General features: G+C 41.5%; 1 protein-coding gene across 1 annotated transcript; it reads left to right on the forward strand.

Moving 5' to 3' along the window:
- The first annotated feature begins 6,191 nt into the window (after positions 1 to 6,191).
- ADAMTS1 (ADAM metallopeptidase with thrombospondin type 1 motif 1) lies at positions 6,192 to 15,136 on the forward strand. The gene is made up of 9 exons (XM_069475006.1): positions 6,192 to 7,343; positions 8,900 to 9,246; positions 9,581 to 9,713; positions 10,093 to 10,260; positions 10,692 to 10,978; positions 11,191 to 11,377; positions 11,488 to 11,663; positions 12,959 to 13,134; positions 13,293 to 15,136. Exons 1-9 carry the CDS (start codon positions 6,623 to 6,625, stop codon positions 13,990 to 13,992), a joined length of 2,895 nt encoding a protein of 964 aa, XP_069331107.1. The 5' UTR covers positions 6,192 to 6,622; the 3' UTR covers positions 13,993 to 15,136.
- The last annotated feature ends 7,374 nt before the right edge of the window (positions 15,137 to 22,510 follow it).

A 22,510-nucleotide genomic window follows, 5' to 3' on the forward strand; every position in this document is an offset into this window, starting at 1 on the left:
CCTGCTCTTCCTTGTGGCATTTGCAGGACTATCTTTCTGCAGCTTTATGGAGTTCCAAGTGAGAAAGCTTTCAAGACTTAGGGTGCAGATGACATGCAGGTTATACCTGCCCAAAAGCGCCTAGCGCAGCAATAGCTAGAATGAATGAGAGCCAAGAGACTGTGAGGCAGGCAGCAAGAGGTGCCCAGCACCAGTATTCAGAATAGGTTCACCCACTGGAGTTTTTAAGTTGCTTTATAAATTGATCAAATCACAAAAGCAACATGTAACATGGCAAAAAGGCAAAATTTATACAAAACCAGCAACTTTAAGGCAGTTCATAAGCAGATCTCATTAACTGACAACTTTGGAAAACCCTCTCTCTTTTAACTATACAGACCCTTGAAAAAGGGTCTGCATATACGTTGCCCTGTACTTTCAAAATACTTTCCCCTAGTTCTTCTTATCCTGCTTTGTATCCCACACCCCCACTGATCTTTAACTTCTCCATTATTCTTCTACATCTTTCCAGGACAAATAGGCTCAAATCACATATACCTCGTTTCTCTGCTTTGTTGTCTGACACAATAATTGAAGTGATGTTACTGAATGGAGAAGAATTTCCTGTCTTATTCATTTTTAAAAAATGTGCTCACCACATGCTAGTGTCAGTTTTAAGTGTTCTATGGCATTAAGACAAAATGTTTAGTCAAAATTTAGTCACTGCCATCTCATTGATCCCCTTGACATTCCTTCCTGGCCACTTTCCAAGTCTCCTGTAATAATCAGTTCCATTTATCCATTGACTTTTCAATGCCAGTCTTATCTCTAATCCTTCCAACAAGGCTTTAGGTCAGGGATTGTTATCTCCATCTTACCTGAGGAGCTGAGGCTTAGAAATGATAGGTGGATTCCCTGAAGCCACAAAGTAAAGATGTGGCAGAGTCCGAATGCCAGAATTCAAACTTGAACTTAGCTGGCTCTCTACCCCAGCTCTCAGGGTATTAAGTGCAGGAAACAGGAAGACTTTTCTCGATTAGACATGGTGCTTCTCTAGAATGGCTTCAAACTCTAATCTTCTCAACAGCCAATTACATACTCATAGAGATTGTCTAGGTCCCATCTACCCAATCAACGTTGCATGAATATGATAGCCCATCATCGAGCACTTACTTACAAGTGAGCCCAGCTTTCAAGGTGGCCAGAGAGTCATCTGAGTCAAGAAAGCTTCCTCCAGTGTTTTTAGCAGCAAGCATCCTAACCCAGGCCTAGAACTTTGAAGATACTATACTCAAATTTCAGTGATTCTGAGCTACTACCTGTTCTAATTGCCCAAGTGGATTGCCAATAAACTGCAATAGTTCATAATTCAGCTCTTGGTTATCAATAAGCACAAAGAAGACTTGTAAAGTCAAAAATCCTTCTTATGGGACAAAGATATAGAAATAATCAAATATTGCTCTTTATCATTAGCAAAAGCCACTTATAAAATATCTGGAGAAATGATTTCCAGCCTCTGCTTAAATAGCTGTATGGGGGAAGGGTAATCACCTTTTATCTCCATCAATAAATTTTAAACTGAGTGGATGAAAGGCAGGAGTAAAATAGCATAAACTTTCTTATTCTATGGTCTCATGTGCCTCCTGCTGACTGAAATTGTCCTCTTCCAATTCCAGCATTTATTAAACTACAACTACTATGTTAATGTTAATTTGCTTTAAGTAATAAAAAATTCCCAGAATATGATTTTAAATTCTCATGACATTTGGAAGTCACTTGCATTTGGGATAGTCAAGCATTGCATGAAGTGCTTACTCGCTAAGAGCTATTTTAAATTTTGTCTTTTGTCACCACCTGGTGGTAAAATGTTTTTTCACTTCTTTCTTTCACGTTAAACTTTGTTGGTGCTAAAGAAAATCTCTACACTAAACCAGCTAACTTTAGTATTGATAGTCAAGTATTAATGTCTATTAAACATACTGTATATGCTTAATAAATATCTATTGAATAAATGTTTTTATCTGTTTTAGTGGATTGCAATGTTGATGCTCTTTTCATTTGAATTGCATGAACCTCTCAAATGTGACAAATGAAAGTGGCCCACAGTATTATCTCATCAGAGGTAGTTTCTTTTTTTAATGTGTCATTGATTTTTGGTTCAAGCTAATAGAGTTACATGATTAAAAAGTAGTTGCTTAAATAAAGTATTTTATTATTCGTTTAAGAATGTAAACACATTTAACACTGCAGTACTTAAAAAATATTTTCCATGATACCAAGAAGTAAGAGAAAATTTGATAAAAATGTCTTAAATATGACTGAAAAAATGTAAACCCTTTGCAAATTCCCAGCTTGAACTATTAAGAAAAAATCGTTACAAGCACATCATTTGTTGTAGACCATCGCCACCTTGTGGTTCAAGAAAGTTCCTAAAGGCTATGAATCTTTTAAGGTGGAAATTTTTCATTGTCAAGCAACACTAATGCCAAACAGCTTTCCCATTTCTAATTGGTAAATCCCATGGTATAAAAATATTAATAAAAAGCATTCCATGCTTATAAAATATGCACATTAGTAGTTTTTCTACACAATGTTTACACTAAAACAATTCTAATTGCTCATGTATATTACCAGATTCCCTCATTTCAAAGCTAATTTTTGAATAGTTACTTTGGTATAGACTTCGTGAGAAATATGAATAGAATGTTGTGTCTATAACATATGAATCAGTGAAACAAACACAAACACATAAGGTATAAATAGAAATTAATACCTTAAGGTTTATTTCTTTCACTTTAAAATGAAGAAAACTTTTTCCATTTTTAGGAAGTCTCTCTGTTCATAGAGGACCAGAATGCTTTCACAATGTCAAATTGTTAATTATGCCAGAAGTCTTATATGAAATGTTTTAACTTTTGTTAGGTAATAGCAAAAACTAGTTAATGTCTATAAATAAAAGCATATTAAGATTAACCTTTACATAAGTCCATATGTACTCTATAAAAAGAAAACCAGAAATATGGGGAGTAGGGATTAGGATAGCATGTGATCATTTGGGTGTAAATTCAAATCAAGGAACAAAAATTTTACAAGGACGGGAGTATGAAATCTCTACAAAAACCCACATTACATGTCATTTTTACTAGGGCCATGTACAAAATTTTACTCCTGTGGTGTTGTTTCTTCATGCAAATGTTTTTTTCAATTCACATTTTGGTTATAAATATGTCTATATTTATATGTATACATTTGCATAATACCACAAATGCCTGAAGAGTACTGGTCTTTAAAAAAAAAAAAAAAAGAAAAAGTAAGTGGATTAAATGTTCTTCTGAGCATGGATGGAGTTTTTCAGCTTAGTAATTGGCAACTCCTGCATTCATGGCTCTGCTGAAGCGATTAAAAAAGAATCATTTCCCAGAACTACAGGTGCACAACAGATTGGAGTCATTATGCAAAAGAACAGAAATCTGGAGAGAAACCCAGAGAATAAAAAAACCATGTTCCCGGCCATCCTTTTGCCTTTAACTCATTTTTTTTTCCAGCTCTGTTTGTATATACAACATGAAATATGAAAAAAAAATTATAATGGATTTGAAGTAACCCATTCAAGATTAGAAATGTATACCTTGAATTAAAATTTCAATAAAAACACACTGTAGGTAGAAATGGATTAGAGGTCAAACTTCCCTTAATGTATTTTAAAAGCTAAAGTTATGTAGTGAAGTTAATAAATTGAAACACATTACATAATTTAAAAAGAAAAAAAGTTATACATTTTTTGCCTATCTTGAGTTTCCCTTCCTGCCCCAAATCAAGGGAATCACATTTAAGTTCACTGATCTGGTAGCCCCCGTAAGGCCACCTCAACTATCCCAAATCTCCATCTCAAAACCAGAGACTGCAACTGCCGGTCACCATATATTGTCTTCTGTGCCCTCTTCTAAGCAAGAAGTTTGAAAATTTATGGATACGTTTGCCATCATGTTTTCATGATTCCATCGTCAATATCTTGTAAGTCTGAAATGACTTCCCTCATACGTTCTCCCAAGTATCTAACCTTTCTTCTAGCTAGAAAGAACAAGTGAAATGACATGGAATGGAATAATAAAAAAGAGAATGTTAAAGAACTACTGTAACAGAAAAAGCCAATGTAGAAAATGTCTGGAAACCAAACTGGGGATTAGGGATGTTGGGATGTTTGAGAAGGGACACTTGTGAAGCAGAGAGTCATCCTCTTGGTTTAAAGACGAAGAGCAGTTAAGCTGGGCAATGTAGAAACAAAGGGGCCACTTGCGAGTGCGGACGTGGATGTTAAGTTTCAAGGAGAACTGGGATGGGGAGAGAGGGCTGCCAAGGAGAGACTGAGTGAAAGCAGATAGGCAAGAGCACAGTAGCAAAGTGTTAGACGGTGGGAAAGTGGAAGAGCCAATAAAAGGGAAAAATTAGTAATCCCGATACGTTAAGCTGCGGTCAAAACGTATCTGAGCCCTGGGTTGATCATTCAACATTGAACTATGAGGGTGATCTCAGGAAACCAAAATGACATTTGAGAAAGCACCCAAGCCTAAGATGTGGGAACCAGGAGTTGTGATTAAGCCTTTTCAGGAGGGAAGCGGTTTGCTTCTATCTGCCATTCTTGCTCATCTGATCTTTCCTCAAGAGTGGAAAGCAAAGTTTTTGTTTTTCAAGTAGGCAATCTAGAACGCTGAGGGAAAAGGAAGAAGTTGATAAGTATCCCGAAAGAAAAGTCTGGAAGAGGGACGTGTTGGAGGACTAAAGGGGACGCTTCCGTCTGGGGCCGACCGAAGTTGGGAAGATCTGGGGAGGAGCAAGGCAAGGGCCGAGATCAACTCGGAGCCAAGTGAGGGACGGAGGGGGGTGGGGCGGCGAGACAGAAGGCCGGGTAGGGCGCGGAAGGGGGAGTGCGCGAGCGAGAGGGACACGGGTCTGCCCCGAGACTTGGGCGGTCGTTCTCACTATTGTCCCTGTGGCTTTCCGCCCGTGAAGGCATTGTGAAACACTTCCTTCCCCTGGGTCACTGAGCCCCTCCCTCTTTTTCGAAGGAAGAGCTGCTCAGCCTTTTCTTAGGGCCCTGGAGGTGGAAAGGCTCAGCTTTCCTCGCTTTCGTAACGCGGACGCAGCCTTTTCCCTTCCTGGTAGGAAGAGGAGGGAGGGGTCGGGGAAGGAAGACGATTTCCCCCACTGCACACTTTCTAGCCCCAGCGATCGCCGCTGGCCCCCGTGTAGGAAAGTGAGGTTTTTTGGACGTTTCTGCCAATCTGGCCTACAGCCTGCAGCTGCTGTTGGGTGGAAGTCTGTAGACTGGCGGGAGCTGATGATTTCTCTAATGAAGAAGAGAAAGCACAGTTCCCTCCTTAGGGAATTGAGCCCCGTTACAGATCACCCTTTCCGGAAATGTGAAACCGAGTCCCCACAACGCATTCTCTGGGGCAGGGGTTTTGTGTGGCGGAGGGTGTGTGGGGGGTGGCGGGGGATGAGGGCCAGTGCAAACGCATTTTACTGTCTAGAGCCTGAGAAGTGTCACCTGGCCCCCTCCCCCAGGCATGCTTTCTATGGGAAGCTCAGGGCCCACCAAGCTTTCCCCGGTAAAAGTTAGGGCAAAGAGAGCAGGCTGGAGCTAACAAGCTCCTGGCAGATCGGGGAGATGGAGAGGTGGGGTGGGGTATTATTCTAGAAAGGGTAGCCCTGGCTCATCTCCCAGATTGGGGAAGAGGGGGGCGAGGGAGAAGGGAAGGGAACTCGGGGCAGGGAAATGTTGGAGAATGGACTCAGCTCTCCACCCCAACACTCCCTCCTGGGAACTGCAGCCCAGCGCGGGAACTGCGTTACCGCACCAGAGGGGCAGCTGGAAGGGAGGGTGGTCCAGGAAGCTGGCGCGGGGAGAAGCGCAGCGAAAGAGAGAACCTTCTCCCCAGGGCGGCCCAGGCGGTACAAAGTGCTGGTCACAGCGCCCCTTCTGCGTCTTCCGCCTCCAGATTGACGAGCAATGGCGTGGAGCCAGCTAGGAGGCTGCCCCCTCCCCCGCCAGAGCCCGCGGTGCAGAGCGCGGTTTAGCACCGACTGAGCTCAGGGGGCGGCGTCTTTGGGATGGAAAGGCGGCCAAGAGGGGGGCGGGGGGGGACATTCGGGAACTATAAAAGGGCGGCTCGCGTTGCCCGATTCTTGCACTCGCTGGAAAGCGGCTCCGAGCCAGGGGCCAACGCAAAGCCAGGGTGCGCAGCCCGGCGGAGAGGGCAGAGCCCTGCGCAGAGCGAGCAGCACCGCAGCCAAGGCGGAGGCCGAAGAGGGGCACCAGGCACCAACCCTCGCGTTGCCTGAGCTCTGGAGGCGCCCCAGAGTGCTTCTTGTCCCCGCAGCAGCCTCTCCGCCTGCTCCCAACGCGCGGTGCCTCCAATTCTGCGCTGGAAGAAAAACTTCCCGCGCGTCGGCAGAACTGCAGCGCCTCCTAAGTGACTCCAGGAGCTTCGGCTGTAGCCGGCTCTGCGCGCACTTTCAAAGACTGATAGTAATTGTTAACTTTAACAATCCAGAGTGAGGCCAGCGAGGCTCTGCTCTCCCGACCCGAACAAAAGCTCCCTCGCTCGGTGCGCTGCTGCGCGCGGTGTCTCCCAAGCCTCTGATGAAGCGAGCGGTCCTCGCAGGGTCCCGAAGGCGCAAGCTGGGCGGCGACATGGGGAACGCGGAGTGGGCGCCGCGGTCTTGGAGCTTTAGGCCCGCGCCCACGCTGCTGCTGCTCGCGGCCGCAGCTCTGCTAGCAGTGCCCGGCGCACGCGGGCGCCCCGCCGAGGAGGACGAGGAGCTGGTGCTGCCGGCGCTGGAGCGCGCCCCGGGACATGGGACCACGCTCCTCCGCCTGGATGCCTTTGGCCGGTGGCTGCACCTGGAGCTGCAGCCCGACCGCGGCTTCCTGGCGCCCGGCTTCACGCTTCAGACCGTGGGGCGCAGACCCGAGCCGGAGGCGCCGCGCTCGGACCCCGCCGGCGACTTGGCGCACTGCTTCTACTCCGGCACCGTGAATGGCGACCCCAGCTCCGCCGCCGCCCTCAGTCTCTGCGAGGGCGTGCGCGGCGCCTTCTACCTGCAGGGCGAGGAGTACTTCATCCAGCCCGCGCCAGCCGCCGCCACCGAGCGCCTCGCCCCCGCCGCCGCGGGGGAGGAGCCGCTGGCCGGGCCACAGTTCCATCTCCTCCGGCGGAGGCGGCGGGGCAGCCGCGGCGCCAAGTGCGGGGTCATGGACGACGAGACCCTGCCGGCTAGGGGTGCGGGGCCGGAGGGCGAGGATGCTGGGGCGCAGTGGCTGCCGCGGGACCGGGCCCCGCCAGGCGCAGGACAGACAACAGGTAGAAGAGTTGCCCTCAATGTCTCTCCATTCATCCTTCTCTCGCTTTCTCTATGCGACGCGACTTGAGGGTAGACTCCTGCTTACGGGCAGGAGCATGTGTCTGCGGAGGGGACGGAGGGAGGTTTGGGTTGGTGAATTCGGCTAGAAACCTTAATTCCATTTGCCCGAATAATGAATAAGAAAGGATTGAAAAAGATTTTCTACAGACTAAAGCGAAGCGTTTCGACCAGGAAGGGAGAGTTTGTAACCCGACTCCTTCCACCTTTAGTTGAGTGTGAGCGTGTGCGACGACTTTCCATCCCCTTTAGTTCGTTTTAACCATTTTGTGTGCAACGTTGCGCTGAGTTTTGTAACCGATGCCCGCGCGTGTACCCCGCGCTCACTGGAGGGGGGCGGCGGAGGGGCTGGCTGAGGAGCAACGGTGACCTCGGAATGTGCCCGCCAGCCTAGGCAGCTGCGCTATGATCTCTGTTCTGCAGGTTTCTGTCGCCTTCCCCCCTAAAAAGGCTGACCGGGACAGACTGGTGGCGGCTGGGCCCCTCAGCAAAACCTGCTTGGGAGGTCTTTACCCAGCTTTCCCCGCCTCCCCGCACCTCCTACTCCGCCTCCCAGCTTGCACTCCCTCTCGCGGCCATAGTTCTGCCCTGGAGCCCCGTAGAATGTTAGTCACCGCAGGTCCTTCCTGCTGGCCGCCTCCTGACTCTCTTGTATGCAGTGCTTACTCTCCAGTTCTTTTCGTTTTATCACTTTGGTGACTTTTTTCTTCTTTCCCTTTCTCACGTGTCTTGTTTTCAAGAATTCTCCTCTTTTTCCGTGCTCCTCTGCTCCTAGGAGCGAGCAGTTACATGGTCACAGGCCAGTTCAGGACTTCCCTGGGGGTTGGGTCTCAGTCGGGAGTCTGAGGGCTCTTTTCCAAATAATCAACGTTGGCTCATAGCGGGAACTTATTTCCCTGGGGCAGTGGGAGTGGGGTAATAGGCTGCAGGGCAGAGTGGGTGGTCCTTGTGCCTGCAATTGGCAAGAGCAGAGCACCCCAGGGACCCCTGGAATGAGAGAGCAGAGCAGTGCAGGCTGAGATTCCTTCAAGCCCGGCCCCTTGGCAGCAGCCCAGGCCCTACCCGAGGCCTTCCACGTGGAGCTTGATGATCTCATTCAGGATTTGAGTCCTGGCCTGTGAAAGAGTGACTCAGGGCCTCTGTCTGCTGCCCTTGCTCCAAGATTTTACTACAGCTGGGTAGGATGGTGTGCATACTGCCTTGTTCAAATTGTAGAATTTCAAAGAGAACAGAAGAACTACACACACACACACACACACACACAAAGAGCCTGACCACTCAGAGGGGCACATGGTCTTTTTATTTAAAGCAAAGGAGAAAACTTTCAAAAATAACACTTTCAGGAAAAAGAGTTGCAAATATTTTTGTTATTGTTGTTCCGGTTATATTTTAGTTTTATTTGCTTTGACTGGTTTAGGCTTTCTTTATATACTCTGGGAAGGTAACTATTCTTGGATAGCCTGCCCATGAGCAAACTATCTTTCTTGTTTCTTTACAGGAACTGGAAGCATAAGAAAGAAGCGATTTGTGTCCAGCCCCCGCTATGTGGAAACCATGCTTGTGGCAGACCAGTCAATGGCAGAATTCCACGGCAGTGGTCTAAAGCATTACCTTCTCACCTTGTTCTCGGTGGCAGCCAGGCTGTACAAACACCCCAGCATTCGGAATTCAGTTAGCCTGGTGGTGGTGAAGATTTTGGTTATCTATGAAGAACAGAAGGGGCCAGAAGTGACCTCCAATGCTGCTCTTACTCTGCGGAACTTCTGCAACTGGCAAAAGCAGCATAACCCACCCAGTGACCGGGATGCAGAGCACTATGACACAGCAATTCTTTTCACCAGACAGGTGAGAGAAGGATGGTACCAATTACGATATTGTCCTCTTGGGAGTCTGCATTGTACCAACCAAATGTATAAAAGACATTTCAGCAGTGTTTTTGCACTGAAATTGTTTTAATTGGCCACATGATCTTCTACTGTAATTGAATACTTCAAGTCTCCCAGTTCTATTTTAAAGGCATTAGGAAGAAGCTTCAGTAAAGTCACATGAAGTCTTCCTAGTTCAACAGTAAAGAATGTAGATGCTCCAAAGCACATGTGAAGACACACCCCACCAAAAAGTTAGATCCCAAGGTTTATGCTTACTTTATTAATTGGAATTCACCTTTGCTTCTTCATAGGATTTGTGTGGGGCCCAGACATGTGATACTCTTGGGATGGCTGATGTTGGAACTGTGTGTGATCCAAGCAGAAGCTGCTCAGTCATAGAAGATGATGGTTTACAAGCTGCCTTCACCACAGCCCATGAACTAGGTAAGTCTGTTTCAGAGTAAGGAGTTAAGCCCAATTCACAAATTCAAATTGATAAAATGATATAATAATTTAAGAGGGAGAATCTGGAGATATGTTGCCATTTTAGGTACTAGCACATCGTAGATAATGTAAAAAATATTTTCTACTATTTCAAACATGGTCATTTTGTTAGAATAAAAATTAAGATATTGGGAGCTATAAAGATTTGGAAATTTACATTTGTTTATACCCTGTGAAAATTGGCATCGTCTCCAAAACAGTGTCTCCTAAATATATTTCTTTCTCTAGAAATACCACTTTGAGACCAACGAATCTCTGTTGGGGGAAAAAACACTACCGATGATCTATATTTTAATGTGGGTTTTGGATTGCTTCCTAGGCCACGTGTTTAACATGCCGCATGATGATGCCAAGCAGTGTGCCAGCCTTAACAGTGTGAACCGGGACTCCCACATGATGGCATCAATGCTTTCCAATTTGGATCGTAGCCAGCCTTGGTCTCCCTGCAGTGCCTACATGATTACATCATTTCTGGATAATGGTCATGGTAAGACGCTCAGGCTACTCTTTCTGCATGGCATCCAACCTTTCATGTGTTGGCTCTAGTTAAATGAGCTCTTTCTTTGTTGTTCTTTTCATTTTCCCTCCTTCAAAGTTACTTTTCACTGCTAAGATCATAGCTGTTCGGATCTTAATTCCCAAGAAAAGATAGTGCTTCTGGCTGATAGTGCTCTCAAAGTCCATTGATTCATGTTTTTAGCAGAACAATAATTTTGTGTCATTGTTAATACGGAAATACCCCCTTGAGATAAGATCTTACTAACAGTCTAAATCTCTCTGGTATCTCCCCCAAGCCCTACAGTTTTCAAAGCACTTTGCTATGCATTATTTCATACAATAAATATTTTTTAAGCGGTGCTCTACCCTTACATGCTTTCATTAACTATTTATTAATATTGGCTGGCATTGTCTTTGCAGGGGAATGTTTGTTGGACAAGCCCCAGAGTCCCATACAGCTCCCGGCCGATCTCCCGGGCACCTTGTATGATGCCAACCGGCAGTGCCAGTTTACATTTGGGGAGGAGTCCAAACACTGCCCCGATGCAGCCAGCACGTGCACCACCTTGTGGTGTACCGGTACCTCTGGCGGGTTGCTGGTGTGCCAAACCAAGCACTTCCCTTGGGCAGACGGCACCAGCTGTGGAGAAGGGAAATGGTGTGTCAACGGCAAGTGTGTGAACAAGACTGACAAGAAGCATTTTGATGTGAGTTTTCCTCCTGAAACACATCCAGAATTCAAAAGAACAAAGTGATGCTAAAAGATGCAATACCAAGTTCAACACCTCCGTCTGTGTCCTCTAGTGGGAATTCAAGATAGCCTATTTTTAGAATTGATTCTTTCTCCCATTTTTTTTCTTTTTTTCCTAAAAGGTCTCTTTTGAGAATTCTAATGCTGATGATTTGTGTCCCCATTTAGACGCCTGTTCATGGAAGCTGGGGGCAGTGGGGGCCCTGGGGAGACTGTTCGAGAACCTGTGGTGGAGGAGTTCAGTATACAATGAGAGAATGTGACAACCCAGTCCCCAAAAACGGAGGGAAGTACTGTGAGGGCAAACGTGTGCGCTACAGGTCATGTAACATCGAGGACTGTCCAGATAATAACGGTGAGTAGCAGCAGACTCCGACTTCGAGAAGCAGGATAAGAAAGATGTGCCCTGAAATTGGTGATTAAAGATTGGAAACTGATAACCTCATCGTATCATTCTCTTTCCAGGAAAAACCTTTAGAGAGGAGCAATGTGAGGCACACAATGAGTTTTCCAAACCTTCCTTTGGGAGTGGGCCCGCGGTGGAGTGGACGCCCAAGTATGCCGGCGTCTCACCGAAGGACAGGTGCAAGCTCATCTGTCAAGCCAAACTCATCGGCTACTTCTTCGTTTTACAGCCCAAGGTAGTTACTTTTACACTAATTTTTTGCCTGAGAACCAAGGCCTTGGCTTGTGACCTTTTCATGCAAACCTTTGATGTGCTTTCTTTATTTTATATATTAACATGGGTTGGGTTTCAAATTTGAACACCTTTTTTTCTGTATACATTGGCAACTGCCTGCTTACAGTTTGGTTTTGCTTTCAGTTATGAATGAAGCTTAAATCCAGCACTTAAGATTCTTGCAATTGTTTATTATTACTCTTTTATATACAAAGATAAGCTCTTTGAGAAATCAAGTGCTCCTCCCTATAACTGGTTTCACACATAGCTCATGGCTAGATAAATTATGTGTTCACACAGTAACCAGTAGTTTTGGAAAATAGTTTAGGCATGGTCCAAAGTACTTGTTACTGAGTGACTTGCAGTAGCATGTGCAAAAAGACTTATTGAAAGGGAAGTCTGAGCATTGATAATTCTTATGTCTGAGGACAAACATTGAACTGGGAAAAGCATTACTTCTTTTGCTGTTTTAATGAGGCAATAAATCTGGCCTAAGGTAGAAATGGAATTTAATTTGATCGAGATTATCATGTCACTAGTACTGTATGCTATGAAAATATTCCAAAGTTGCAGATTCAATATTCAACCAGTGATTTATGAAGCACCTACTGTTGCCAAATGTTATTCTAGCCACTGAGGATACGATAGTAAACTAAGTGACAAGGAACTCTGCTTTCATTGACCTTAACTAGAGGAGAGATAGGGCAATAAACAAATAATCAAAAGATAATTTTTTCAGGCCGGGCGCGGTGGCTCATGCCTGTAATCCTAGCTCTCTGGGAGGCCGAGATGGGCGGATTGTTTGAGCTCAGGAGTTCGAGACCAGCCTGAGCAAGAGCGAGACCCCATCTCTACTAAAAATAGAAAGAAATTATATGGACAGCTAAAAATATATATAGTAAAAATTAGCCGGGCATGGTGGTGCATGCCTGTAGTCCCAGCTACTCGGGAGGCTGAGACAGGAGGATCGCTTGAGCTCAGGAGTTTGAGGTTGCTGTGAGCTAGGCTGACGCCACGGCACTCACTCTAGCCTGGGCAACAGAGTGAGACTCTGTCTCAAAAAAAAAAAAAGATAATTTTTTCAGATGTCTATACATACTGTTGAAAAAAAGCCAAAGTAAAAGGAAACGAATAACAGGTATGTTAGGGTACAGTTTTTAATTAGCATAGGCAGGAAAGCAGAGAGAACATTCATTCTTATAGCATAATCTTCTTCCCTTGCTAATGTGTAACACAAGACACGTGTTTTTTTCTCAGGTCATAGATGGTACTCCATGTAGTCCGGACTCTACCTCTGTCTGTGTGCAAGGACAGTGTGTAAAAGCTGGTTGCGATCGCATCATAGATTCCAAAAAGAAGTTTGATAAATGTGGTATTTGTGGAGGAAATGGATCTACGTGCAAGAAAATATCAGGATCAGTTACCAGTGCAAAGTAAGTTTAAAATACATTCTCTCAGAGACTTTATGATTTAGATGTACATTTTAACAGCTCAGGAGGAAAATACATTCGAAAGGATTAACATGTTTCAAAGCTAAGTAATCTTATTAGCCAATGAATGAGAGAGTTACATCTATTTTTCTTGCCTACAGACCTGGATATCACGATATTGTCACCATCCCAACTGGAGCCACCAACATTGAAGTGAAACAACGGAATCAGAGGGGATCCAGAAACAATGGCAGCTTTCTTGCCATCAAAGCTGCTGATGGCACATATATCCTTAACGGTGACTTCACTTTATCCACTTTAGAGCAAGATATTACGTACAAAGGTGTTGTCTTGAGGTACAGCGGCTCCTCTGCAGCGTTGGAAAGAATTCGCAGCTTCAGCCCTCTCAAAGAGCCCTTAACCATCCAGGTTCTTACTGTGGGCAATGCCCTTCGACCTAAAATTAAATATACCTATTTTGTGAAGAAGAAGAAGGAATCTTTCAATGCTATCCCTACGTTCTCAGAATGGGTCATTGAAGAGTGGGGTGAATGCTCTAAGTCATGTGGATTGGGTTGGCAGAGAAGACTGGTCGAATGCCGAGACATCAACGGGCAGCCTGCGTCAGAGTGTGCGAAGGAGGTGAAGCCGGCCAGCACCAGACCCTGCGCAGACCTGCCTTGCCCCCACTGGCAGTTGGGGGATTGGTCGCCGTGTTCCAAGACTTGTGGGAAGGGTTACAAAAAGAGAACCTTGAAGTGTCTTTCCCACGATGGGGGGGTGTTGTCTCCTGAGAGCTGCGATCCTTTAAAGAAACCTAAACATTACATAGACTTTTGCATGATGGCAGAATGCAGTTAAGCAGTGTGAGTTGTGAGGGCAAGGCAAAGTGAGGAAGGACTGATGACGGACATCGAGAAGGCTGGAGGGAGCCAGTGTATCTTGCCGGTAATCCAGGGAGGTGTGTCATTAAGGTGGGATTGTGGAGGTAGGTTGAAAGGAGTTAAATCATCAGAGTAAACTGCCAGTTACAGATTTGATAGAGTAGTTAATGAGGATCATTAACCTCTGAGCAGTGATATAGCATGATAAAGCCCCAGGGCATTATTATTACTTATTCTGTTACATCTATTACAAGTTTTTAAAAAAAAAAACAAAACAGGAGCAATTACCGAAAAAAGTAAGAACTGTTACCACCCCTGTTTCCTGGTACTGATTAAATACTTTGTGTCATGAGGATGGGGAGTGAAAAGTAGGAGAAAGATGAGATTTTGTTTAAGACCTGGCTTAACCTCACTAGCATTGAGGGGACAGAGGAGTCCAAGTAGGATGTTTGATCAGCACTGTTTATGGCTTCTTTGGTTTCAGAGAATATTTATCCATCTTTTCTACCAAGACTTAAGAGTTCAGGTTGTTCAACATGAGAGAAAGACTCAGCAATGTGAGTTGACTCACACGGCTCCATCTGTACCTTCTTGTACCATCTCAGTCTTTATTTGTATAATTCATTTTGAGGAAGAAATAATTCCACGTATTGATAAAATTGCATTAAGTCTACAAAGTCAAAAAAAAAAAAAAAAAACCACAAAGCAGCAAAGCATTAGGTGCTGGTAAAAACCAGAGGAGACACAAAGAGCTTGGTACCTCCAACCTTCCCTACTGTGTAAGCCCACTTCGGTAATGTGGATGTGAAAAAGTAATTTGTGTCTCAAGAAAGTAAAATCATACAAAAAGGAGACAATGCCAGAAAAAGAATGGGGTGTGTAGAACAGGGTCCCACAGGTTTGGGGACGTTAAGATCACTTGTCTTGTGGCGGGGAGTCTGCCGAGGGGTAGCAGGTCCATCCCTGGCAGCTGGCCCAACAGTCGTATCCTGGTGAATGTCTGTTTAGCTCTTTTGTGAGAAAGAATACAACTTTTTCTGTATGTATATAGTAAAATATGTTACTATAAATTATATGTACTTTATAAGTATCAGTTTGTGTGTTCCTTCTAAGAAGGACTGTAGTTTGTAATAAATGCCTATAATAACATATTTATTTTTATACATTTATTTCTAATAAAACGTTTAAGTTATATCGCTTTTGTAAAAGTACATATAAGAATAGAGTATTTATACAATATATGTTACTAGAAATAATAAAAGAACACTTTTTGAATGTGTGTGTCTATTTTTTGTAGTGAGAATTAATTCCTGGGAAGGAAATCTGAAAGACAATCATTGAATCTGAAGACTGAATGTTTTCTGAAATTCTTTCGCAATAAGATTTTGTTTTAATGAAATATATTTCTTGTATCCTTGGTTTATATGATTGCTAAAAACAAAGGAATCTATGATATCTCCAGTGATATATAACTTTGTTACAATGTATCTAATAATATATACCAGTGAATGAGACCTTGTCTTGAAAAAATATATACATATATGTGTGTGTGTATATATATTTTTTGTATACACGTGCACACACACACACACATACACACATGAGTGGTTGGCAAACTTAAACCAGATAGTAAATATTTACAGCTTTGTGGGCCATACAATCTTGGTCACAGTTACGTAATTATGCTGTTGTAGCATAAAAGTAGCTGTAAATAATATGCAAATGAACTGACATGGCAGTGTTCTAATAAAACTTTATTAACAAAAACAAGTGATGGGGTGAATGTTCTGTGGACTAAGTTTGCCAACCCCTGATGTATACTATAATTAAATGAAAAAACTTGGGGTTCTGGATGCTTTTTGAATTCATATCTCTTTCTTAATTATATCATGTAAGTAAAAATATATGAAAGTATTTAAGCTACTTACTAGAAAGTAACTCATAAATTAGATTTTGGATAGACATACATGGTGATCCAAACCCTCCAAATGTTTCTCTTGCTCATCTGGAATACCTGAGGTGTTTGGAAGAAAGCTTGGGAAACCCAGGTCTCACTGGGTAGTCTTTGTAAATCACTGTATTTTAAGTACTAAATGTACATCAATGATTTTAAAAGTTCAAACTGTTTCCAAAGTAATGACATTTCTCCCAGGAAATAGTTTATTTACTAGAATATTCACATCATGTGGTTAAGCACTGACATTTCCAACTTTTATGTTTTCATCCTTTTTTCCACCCTCCTTAGAATGTTTTTTCTCAAGTATTATAGTATAGCATGCTGATTTCAGATTCAGATGATAATTTCTAGTTAGCCCTCATAATTATTCAAAATGTTCTTTCCTCCCGTCCCCCACCAAGCAATGAACATAAGATTCTCAGGAGTCAGGTGTACAGGTACAAAGAGTGGGGTGTAAAAGGAGAATCATGTTACTCTCTGGTTCACTGTCTTCCTACCTATTAGGCTATAGGGCAGACAGGTAAAGTTCAGGTCTTTCCACATTGTAGGAACTAGTCTTGGTTCTACAGAAGTCGTTTAAACACAGAACTTGGCCATTCCATTCAGTGGCCTAACTTGCCTCTTGCAATAACAATCTCTATCATGAAAATTTATTTACCTTCTTAAGGAGATGTTTCTGGAAACCAGCGAGAGGCAAGGGGGTTTTGCTCTGAGTAGGATGGGGAGGGAATTGAGCACAAGAGAGACATGAGTGGATTTAATATTTTAATCAGGGGCCATTACGGAAGGAGACCAAATAGGAGACTATTACCATAATTGCAATGAATGGCAACGATGGGCCGAATTAGGGTGATAGCCATGGAGATCAAATCCTGCAGTTCAAATTGATGTTATTTGCAGATATATGTAGATGTGAGAGGAAGAAAACACATCACAGATGAGTCCAAAGGGTTTTTGTTATTGTTCTGTTTTCTTTGTTTTTGTTTTGGGTAGAGAGATTCTCTGTGCAACATATATGTGCACTATGTTTCTAGAGACCAACAGAAATTAAAACAATAAGATTTTCAGTATAAAACCAGTTAAACCTATAGCTAAATATAAATAATTGTTGAAAATATGGTTTTAAAATTAACTGGAAATATAAAAATAGCAGTTTAAAGTTATATATAATGTAAAATATTTTATTAATAACAAAAATTCAAGTATAAGACTGCATGTCACATTAACAAAATTATAGAAGACATTTCTCATCTTGGGATTTATCAAAGGATACAATTTTATCCCTGAATTTGGTAATTAGATAAATATAGATAAATGAATGATATTTCTTGAAAACAAACACCAAAAAAGTCTTTTCCTGAGAAAGGGATACACATAAAACCCATAAAGCAAAGAATGGAAAGCAACTTAAAAACACGAAGTAAGATGACAGGATCCCAACCACATTTTATGACAATGCATTGTTTAAACTTTCCTATTAAAAGACAAATATCTTCAGGATGTGCTTAAAAATAAAATCTGATAACATGATTAGTAAAAGGGAACTATCTAAATCAAAGTGGCATTTTTTTTTCAAAGAAGTGCAAAGATTTATCAGGCAAACACAGAGAAAATAGGAGTAGAATATGATTTCAGCCAAATTACATTTAAGATGGAAAAACACTAAAAAAAATAAAGAATAACATTTTTGTGGATTAAAGGTACAATCCACAATAAAATTTATGTTCCAGATAATAGAACATCTCTATATAAATTTAAAACCTTAAAAAATACAAAGGATAATCAACAGAAAAATACTATTTGTCTTTAACAGCTCTCTCTAGTTACGGACCAAATATGTAAGAAAAAATGAAAAACTTTACAGAAACTTAAGAGAAGACTTGCATAATGCAAGAGACATGCAAATTTCTTTGAGTTTGACTCCAAATTATACACTTTTTATTTTTGTCCTAAAATAATGAGTAGATTTAATAAAATTCTAGTTATTTACTAATGATTTATAAACTTTTGGAACTTAGTAACATGATTCTGAAGTTCATCTGAAGAAATAAATTTGGTGATGACAGAGAGAAACATAACTGAAAAACAGAGTAATATAAGAGACTTGTTTGACCATAAAGTTATAATACAATTAGAAAAAAGTTAGTATTTCTAGAATTATTGACAAGCACATCAGTGCATGAGAAACATAGCCCAGAAACAAAACATTGGTGTATGGTAAAGTTAGAAAAATAAAACTGTGAAGAATAAAAGAATCATTCAAAACATAGTCCTCTCCCCCATTTTGGAAAAAAATAAACAAATTTAGAGCCTTCTTTCAGACTATTCATCAACTTAAATTTCAGATATATAAGTAGTTAAAACATTTAAATGAAACCCATATTAATCAGGCTTCTCCAGAGGAACACAAGCAATAAGAGATCTGTATCTATATTTATATCTATGATCTATATCTATAGATCTATCTTTATAGGTAGATACAAGGAGATTTATTATAAAGAATAGCCTCACACTATTATGGAGGATGAGAAATCCCAATATCTGTAGTCCACAATCTGGAGACCCAGGAGAGCTAATGGTTTAGTTGGGGTATCGGGTATGAGTCCAAGTCTGAAAGCAGAAGGAGATCAATGTTCCAGCTCTAAGACAGGCAGAAAGAGCAAATTCTCCCTTATTCAGACTTTTTGTTCTATACAGATCCTCAACAGATTGGCTGAGACTCACCCAAATTAGGGAAGATAATCTGTTTTACTCAGTCTACAGATTCAAATGTTAATTTCATCCAGAAGCATCCAGACAGAAGCATCGAAAATAATGTTCAACCAAACATCTAAGCACTCAGTGGCTCAGTCAAGTTGACACATAAAATTAGCAATTACAAAACTTTAAGAAGGATTAGCAAATATGGAGAAATATTTATGTGATCTCTGGGTTGGAAAGGATATCTGAGTATAGAAATAGGCAATGTTATTATACAGCCAAGTCACACACCTCCACTCACACAAATAGTTTAATTTGATCAGCTTAAAATTTTAAGCTTCTATGTTTCAAAAGAATCCTTTAAAAAAATGAAGAAAGTATTTCCATTAGACACAAAAGACAAAAGATTGTAATCTGTTATGCAGAAAAAGCTTATAGAACTAGATAAGAAAAGACCCTAAAACATTGTCACAGGTATAAATGGACAACTGTAAAAAAATCTACATGCACATATACTTAAGAAAGAATGCTCAGACTACTAGAAATCAGTGTGCATCTTCAAACAAGATTAAAATTCAGATACCAAATAGGCACAGCTTAAAAATAATGTTAGTGAAAATTATAATAATATTAAAAAATGATGAAAGTTGTGTGAAAGCCCCCTGAAATCCCACTGATGTAGATGTAAATCATAACACTCTTTCTTGAAGTTGTAATCTTAATGTGCAACCTCAAAATTCATATTTTCAAAATTAAATTCAAGCTCTGGTCCCAGGCTAACAGATCTTCCTCCATTCTTCTTCTTGTTAGTATGCAGCAGAAGCAGGGATCCAGAAGTTGCCAGTGTGGTCTCCATCCCCCTGATTATACACATGGTCCACAGACAGGTCCTATTGCTACATCGAAGTCTCTTCAGCATCTCCATGCCCCTCCCTCCCCATCACATTACCCTAGTTGTAGCTCCCCGTCTCCCCAGCTGCCTCCCTTCATCCACAAGTTGTCTTCCTTCCCTGCTGTCTTTCTTAGACGTTTCTCCCAAAATTGCTTCAGGGCTTTCTCACAGGCCGTTGGTTTCACTCCATGGTTCCAAATGGCCCTCAGTTAACCACTGAACATCCTTTAGATCCCAATGAATTAATAAATGTCACTTTATCCTAACCCCACCACCACCAGATGACATTCTCAGAGCACTCTGCACATTCCTTTCTCGCCACTTTTCATAGAAATCATATACTCTTCTGGCTCTGGCTCTGGGTCTGGGTCTGTTTTGCTCACCAACTTTCCCCCTGTTCCTAGAACTGTGCCTATGAGATATTATTTTTGTTTAATCAATAACCCTCAAAAATAGTCAAATCATTGTACATAAACCTTTCTACTTCTAAGAGCCTGTGATGAATAAATAATATAAAGGTTTCACAAAGATTTATATGTGAATGTTACATACATCTAAATGTAGACAGCAAAAGGGTACGCTGTAGACTATTTGCTGACATAACAAAACTTGAATTTCAGGTAGTAATAATGATAGCCAACATTCTTTGAAGTTAACAACGTGTTTTATATAAATTAACTCAATTAATCCCCTCCGAAAAAAAACTATGATGTATATATCAACATTATTGTTATCTATAGATGAGGAAACAGAGGCAAAGAGAGGTATTTTTGTTTATATAACGTGTTTTGTATAAATTAACTCAATTAATCCCCTCCAAAAAAAAACTGTGATGTATATATCAACATTATTGTTATCTATAGATGAGGAAACAGAGGCAAAGAGAGGCCCCGGTGCTTAGTCTAGGTGCTGTAGAAATCACAAGGGGGTTTGGGTCCAGTTGCTCATCACACAAAGATCCAATTATTGAGCCAATGAAGATTACCAAGGAAGAAAGGAATTTTTTAATATGACAGATATCTTGTCGGGAGGAAGAGAGAAGGTGCCTCAAATCCATCTCTCCAACTATCAGAGATTATATACTTTTAAAGGAGGAGCCACGGGCCTTGGAGCAGGTCATGGTGTATCTCACAAGGTGCTGTGTGCATTGGGGGCAGGTTGTGGAGAATGGAGAATCTTAGTGTCAGGATATATGCCCAAAGCATCTCAGCTCCTTTGTTTTGCAGAAAATCCACCATTTCTGGGAAACAACTCAAAATATCAAGTAGTTAGTTAAGGGAGAGGATTATAAAAGAACATCTAGGGGTCACTGAAATTTGTTCATAGAGTTGGTTACATAGATAGGACTGTTAGCAAGAGGCAGAGCAAATTCAAACTCAGGCACTGCTATGGTTTGGGTATGGTTTGTTTATCCCCACCAAATCCCATGTTGAAATTTGAGCCCCAGTGAGGCAGTGTCGAAGATGGGGTCTAGTGGGAGGTGTTTAGGTCATGAGGACAGATCCCTCATGAGTGGCTTAGTGCCATTCTCCATGTAGTGAGTGAGTTCTTGCTCTGGCAAGAGGCCATGGGATACAAAAGTATCCGAAGCATCAGAATTGAGGAAAAGGCTGGACTCAAGCTCTCCACCAACAATCCAGGTTGCTCAAGATTACCTATGAGACAAAAGGATCCACCAAAATCTAAGGGCAAAAGAATTTACTACAATTTTCCTTGTAGGCATATGCATAAAGAACAAAGCCAAGGTGTGATGATGATATTCCTCTTTATTAAGGACAGTTTTGTGGAAATAACTTTCAAAATAGCTTAAATCATCCTTTTTAGTTGTTTTCATTTTCCTTATGGAAACTGTCAGAGGGGTGGAGAAACTTTTCTCTTTAGCAGTAAAAGAAAAGACTATTCAGTAAGCACCGACATAATATCATGTTAGGATAGAATAATGGCCTATTAATGCAGTGGTGTTTATTGCCTTGAACAAAAAACACATGAATGAAAAGGTCCTATCATCTCATAATTAGGACAGATATTTCTAAACTGTATCTTGTTTCAAAAACTAAAGGTATGCACTGAAATGAAATGATTTGGAATTTCCTTTAAAATTTTCAAGCAAAAATAGAAAAGGTGGATATAGATGAAACATCGGCAAAAAATGGGAAATCATTATACTGAGTTCCTACTTTTGTGTAAATACATTTTTATAATAAAAAGTTTAAAATAAGGAGAATATGTATTTCTTTTGTCTAACTTACACATCAATAACAGTATTTGAAGTAATTTGAAACATGACTAGTGTCCTTTTCTACTCTTCCATTTGTTTGGGGGAAGAATAAATGTATTTAAAGTGTGCACACTTAAAATTCAGGAACACTTTCTAAAACAGGTTTAGTACAGAAGACAATAGGAAATTATTATGTGGTGACTAAAGTAAGGGAGAGAAGAAGGGAGGGAGGAAGAGAAGAAGGAAAGAAAGACAGGCTTTTGCTTTGTAGCCTTGTAAAATATAGAGCAATTAAATGGGCCTGAATAATGGGCCATTATAATGGGCTGTGACTTTATCACTTCTTTTACACAGGCATGATTTAAGTATTATCATAGGCTGCAAAAATTTACTATTTCGTATTATGGGTTCCAAGAACTTCTATTTTGCACCAAGAGGAAGAAAATTAAGTAGAGAATGATAATGGAAAGCCACTTTTGCTTGCATGCACTGAGAATTCAATCTTAAGGATTAAAAGCAAATGCATTGTGGCTACATAAAGTACATATCAAGGGGTGTTTTTAAAGAAAAGAAAAACTGAGTGAAGAGAAGAGAATTAATATGAAGATACTTAGAAGTGTCTTACAAAGTTGAGGGAGGCAGAGACCACTGGTGAAGCAAGAACATGATTGTCAGTCTAAGTAGAGGCCACATTTGGCAACCTTGAAGTTGCAGATGAGGTAGCTCAG

This window comes from Eulemur rufifrons, chromosome 7, assembly GCF_041146395.1.
Source record: "Eulemur rufifrons isolate Redbay chromosome 7, OSU_ERuf_1, whole genome shotgun sequence".
NCBI classification, from domain to species: domain Eukaryota; kingdom Metazoa; phylum Chordata; class Mammalia; order Primates; family Lemuridae; genus Eulemur; species Eulemur rufifrons.

Coding starts and splice junctions, on each gene's coding strand:
- ADAMTS1 (XM_069475006.1), top strand. CDS start 6,623: ATGAAGCGAGCGGTCCTCGCAGGGTCCCGAAGGCGCAAGCTGGGCGGC. Junction 7,344..8,899: donor AGGCGCAGGACAGACAACAG/GTAGAAGAGTTG, acceptor GTTTCTTTACAG/GAACTGGAAGCATAAGAAAG. Junction 11,664..12,958: donor TCTTCGTTTTACAGCCCAAG/GTAGTTACTTTT, acceptor TTTTTTTCTCAG/GTCATAGATGGTACTCCATG.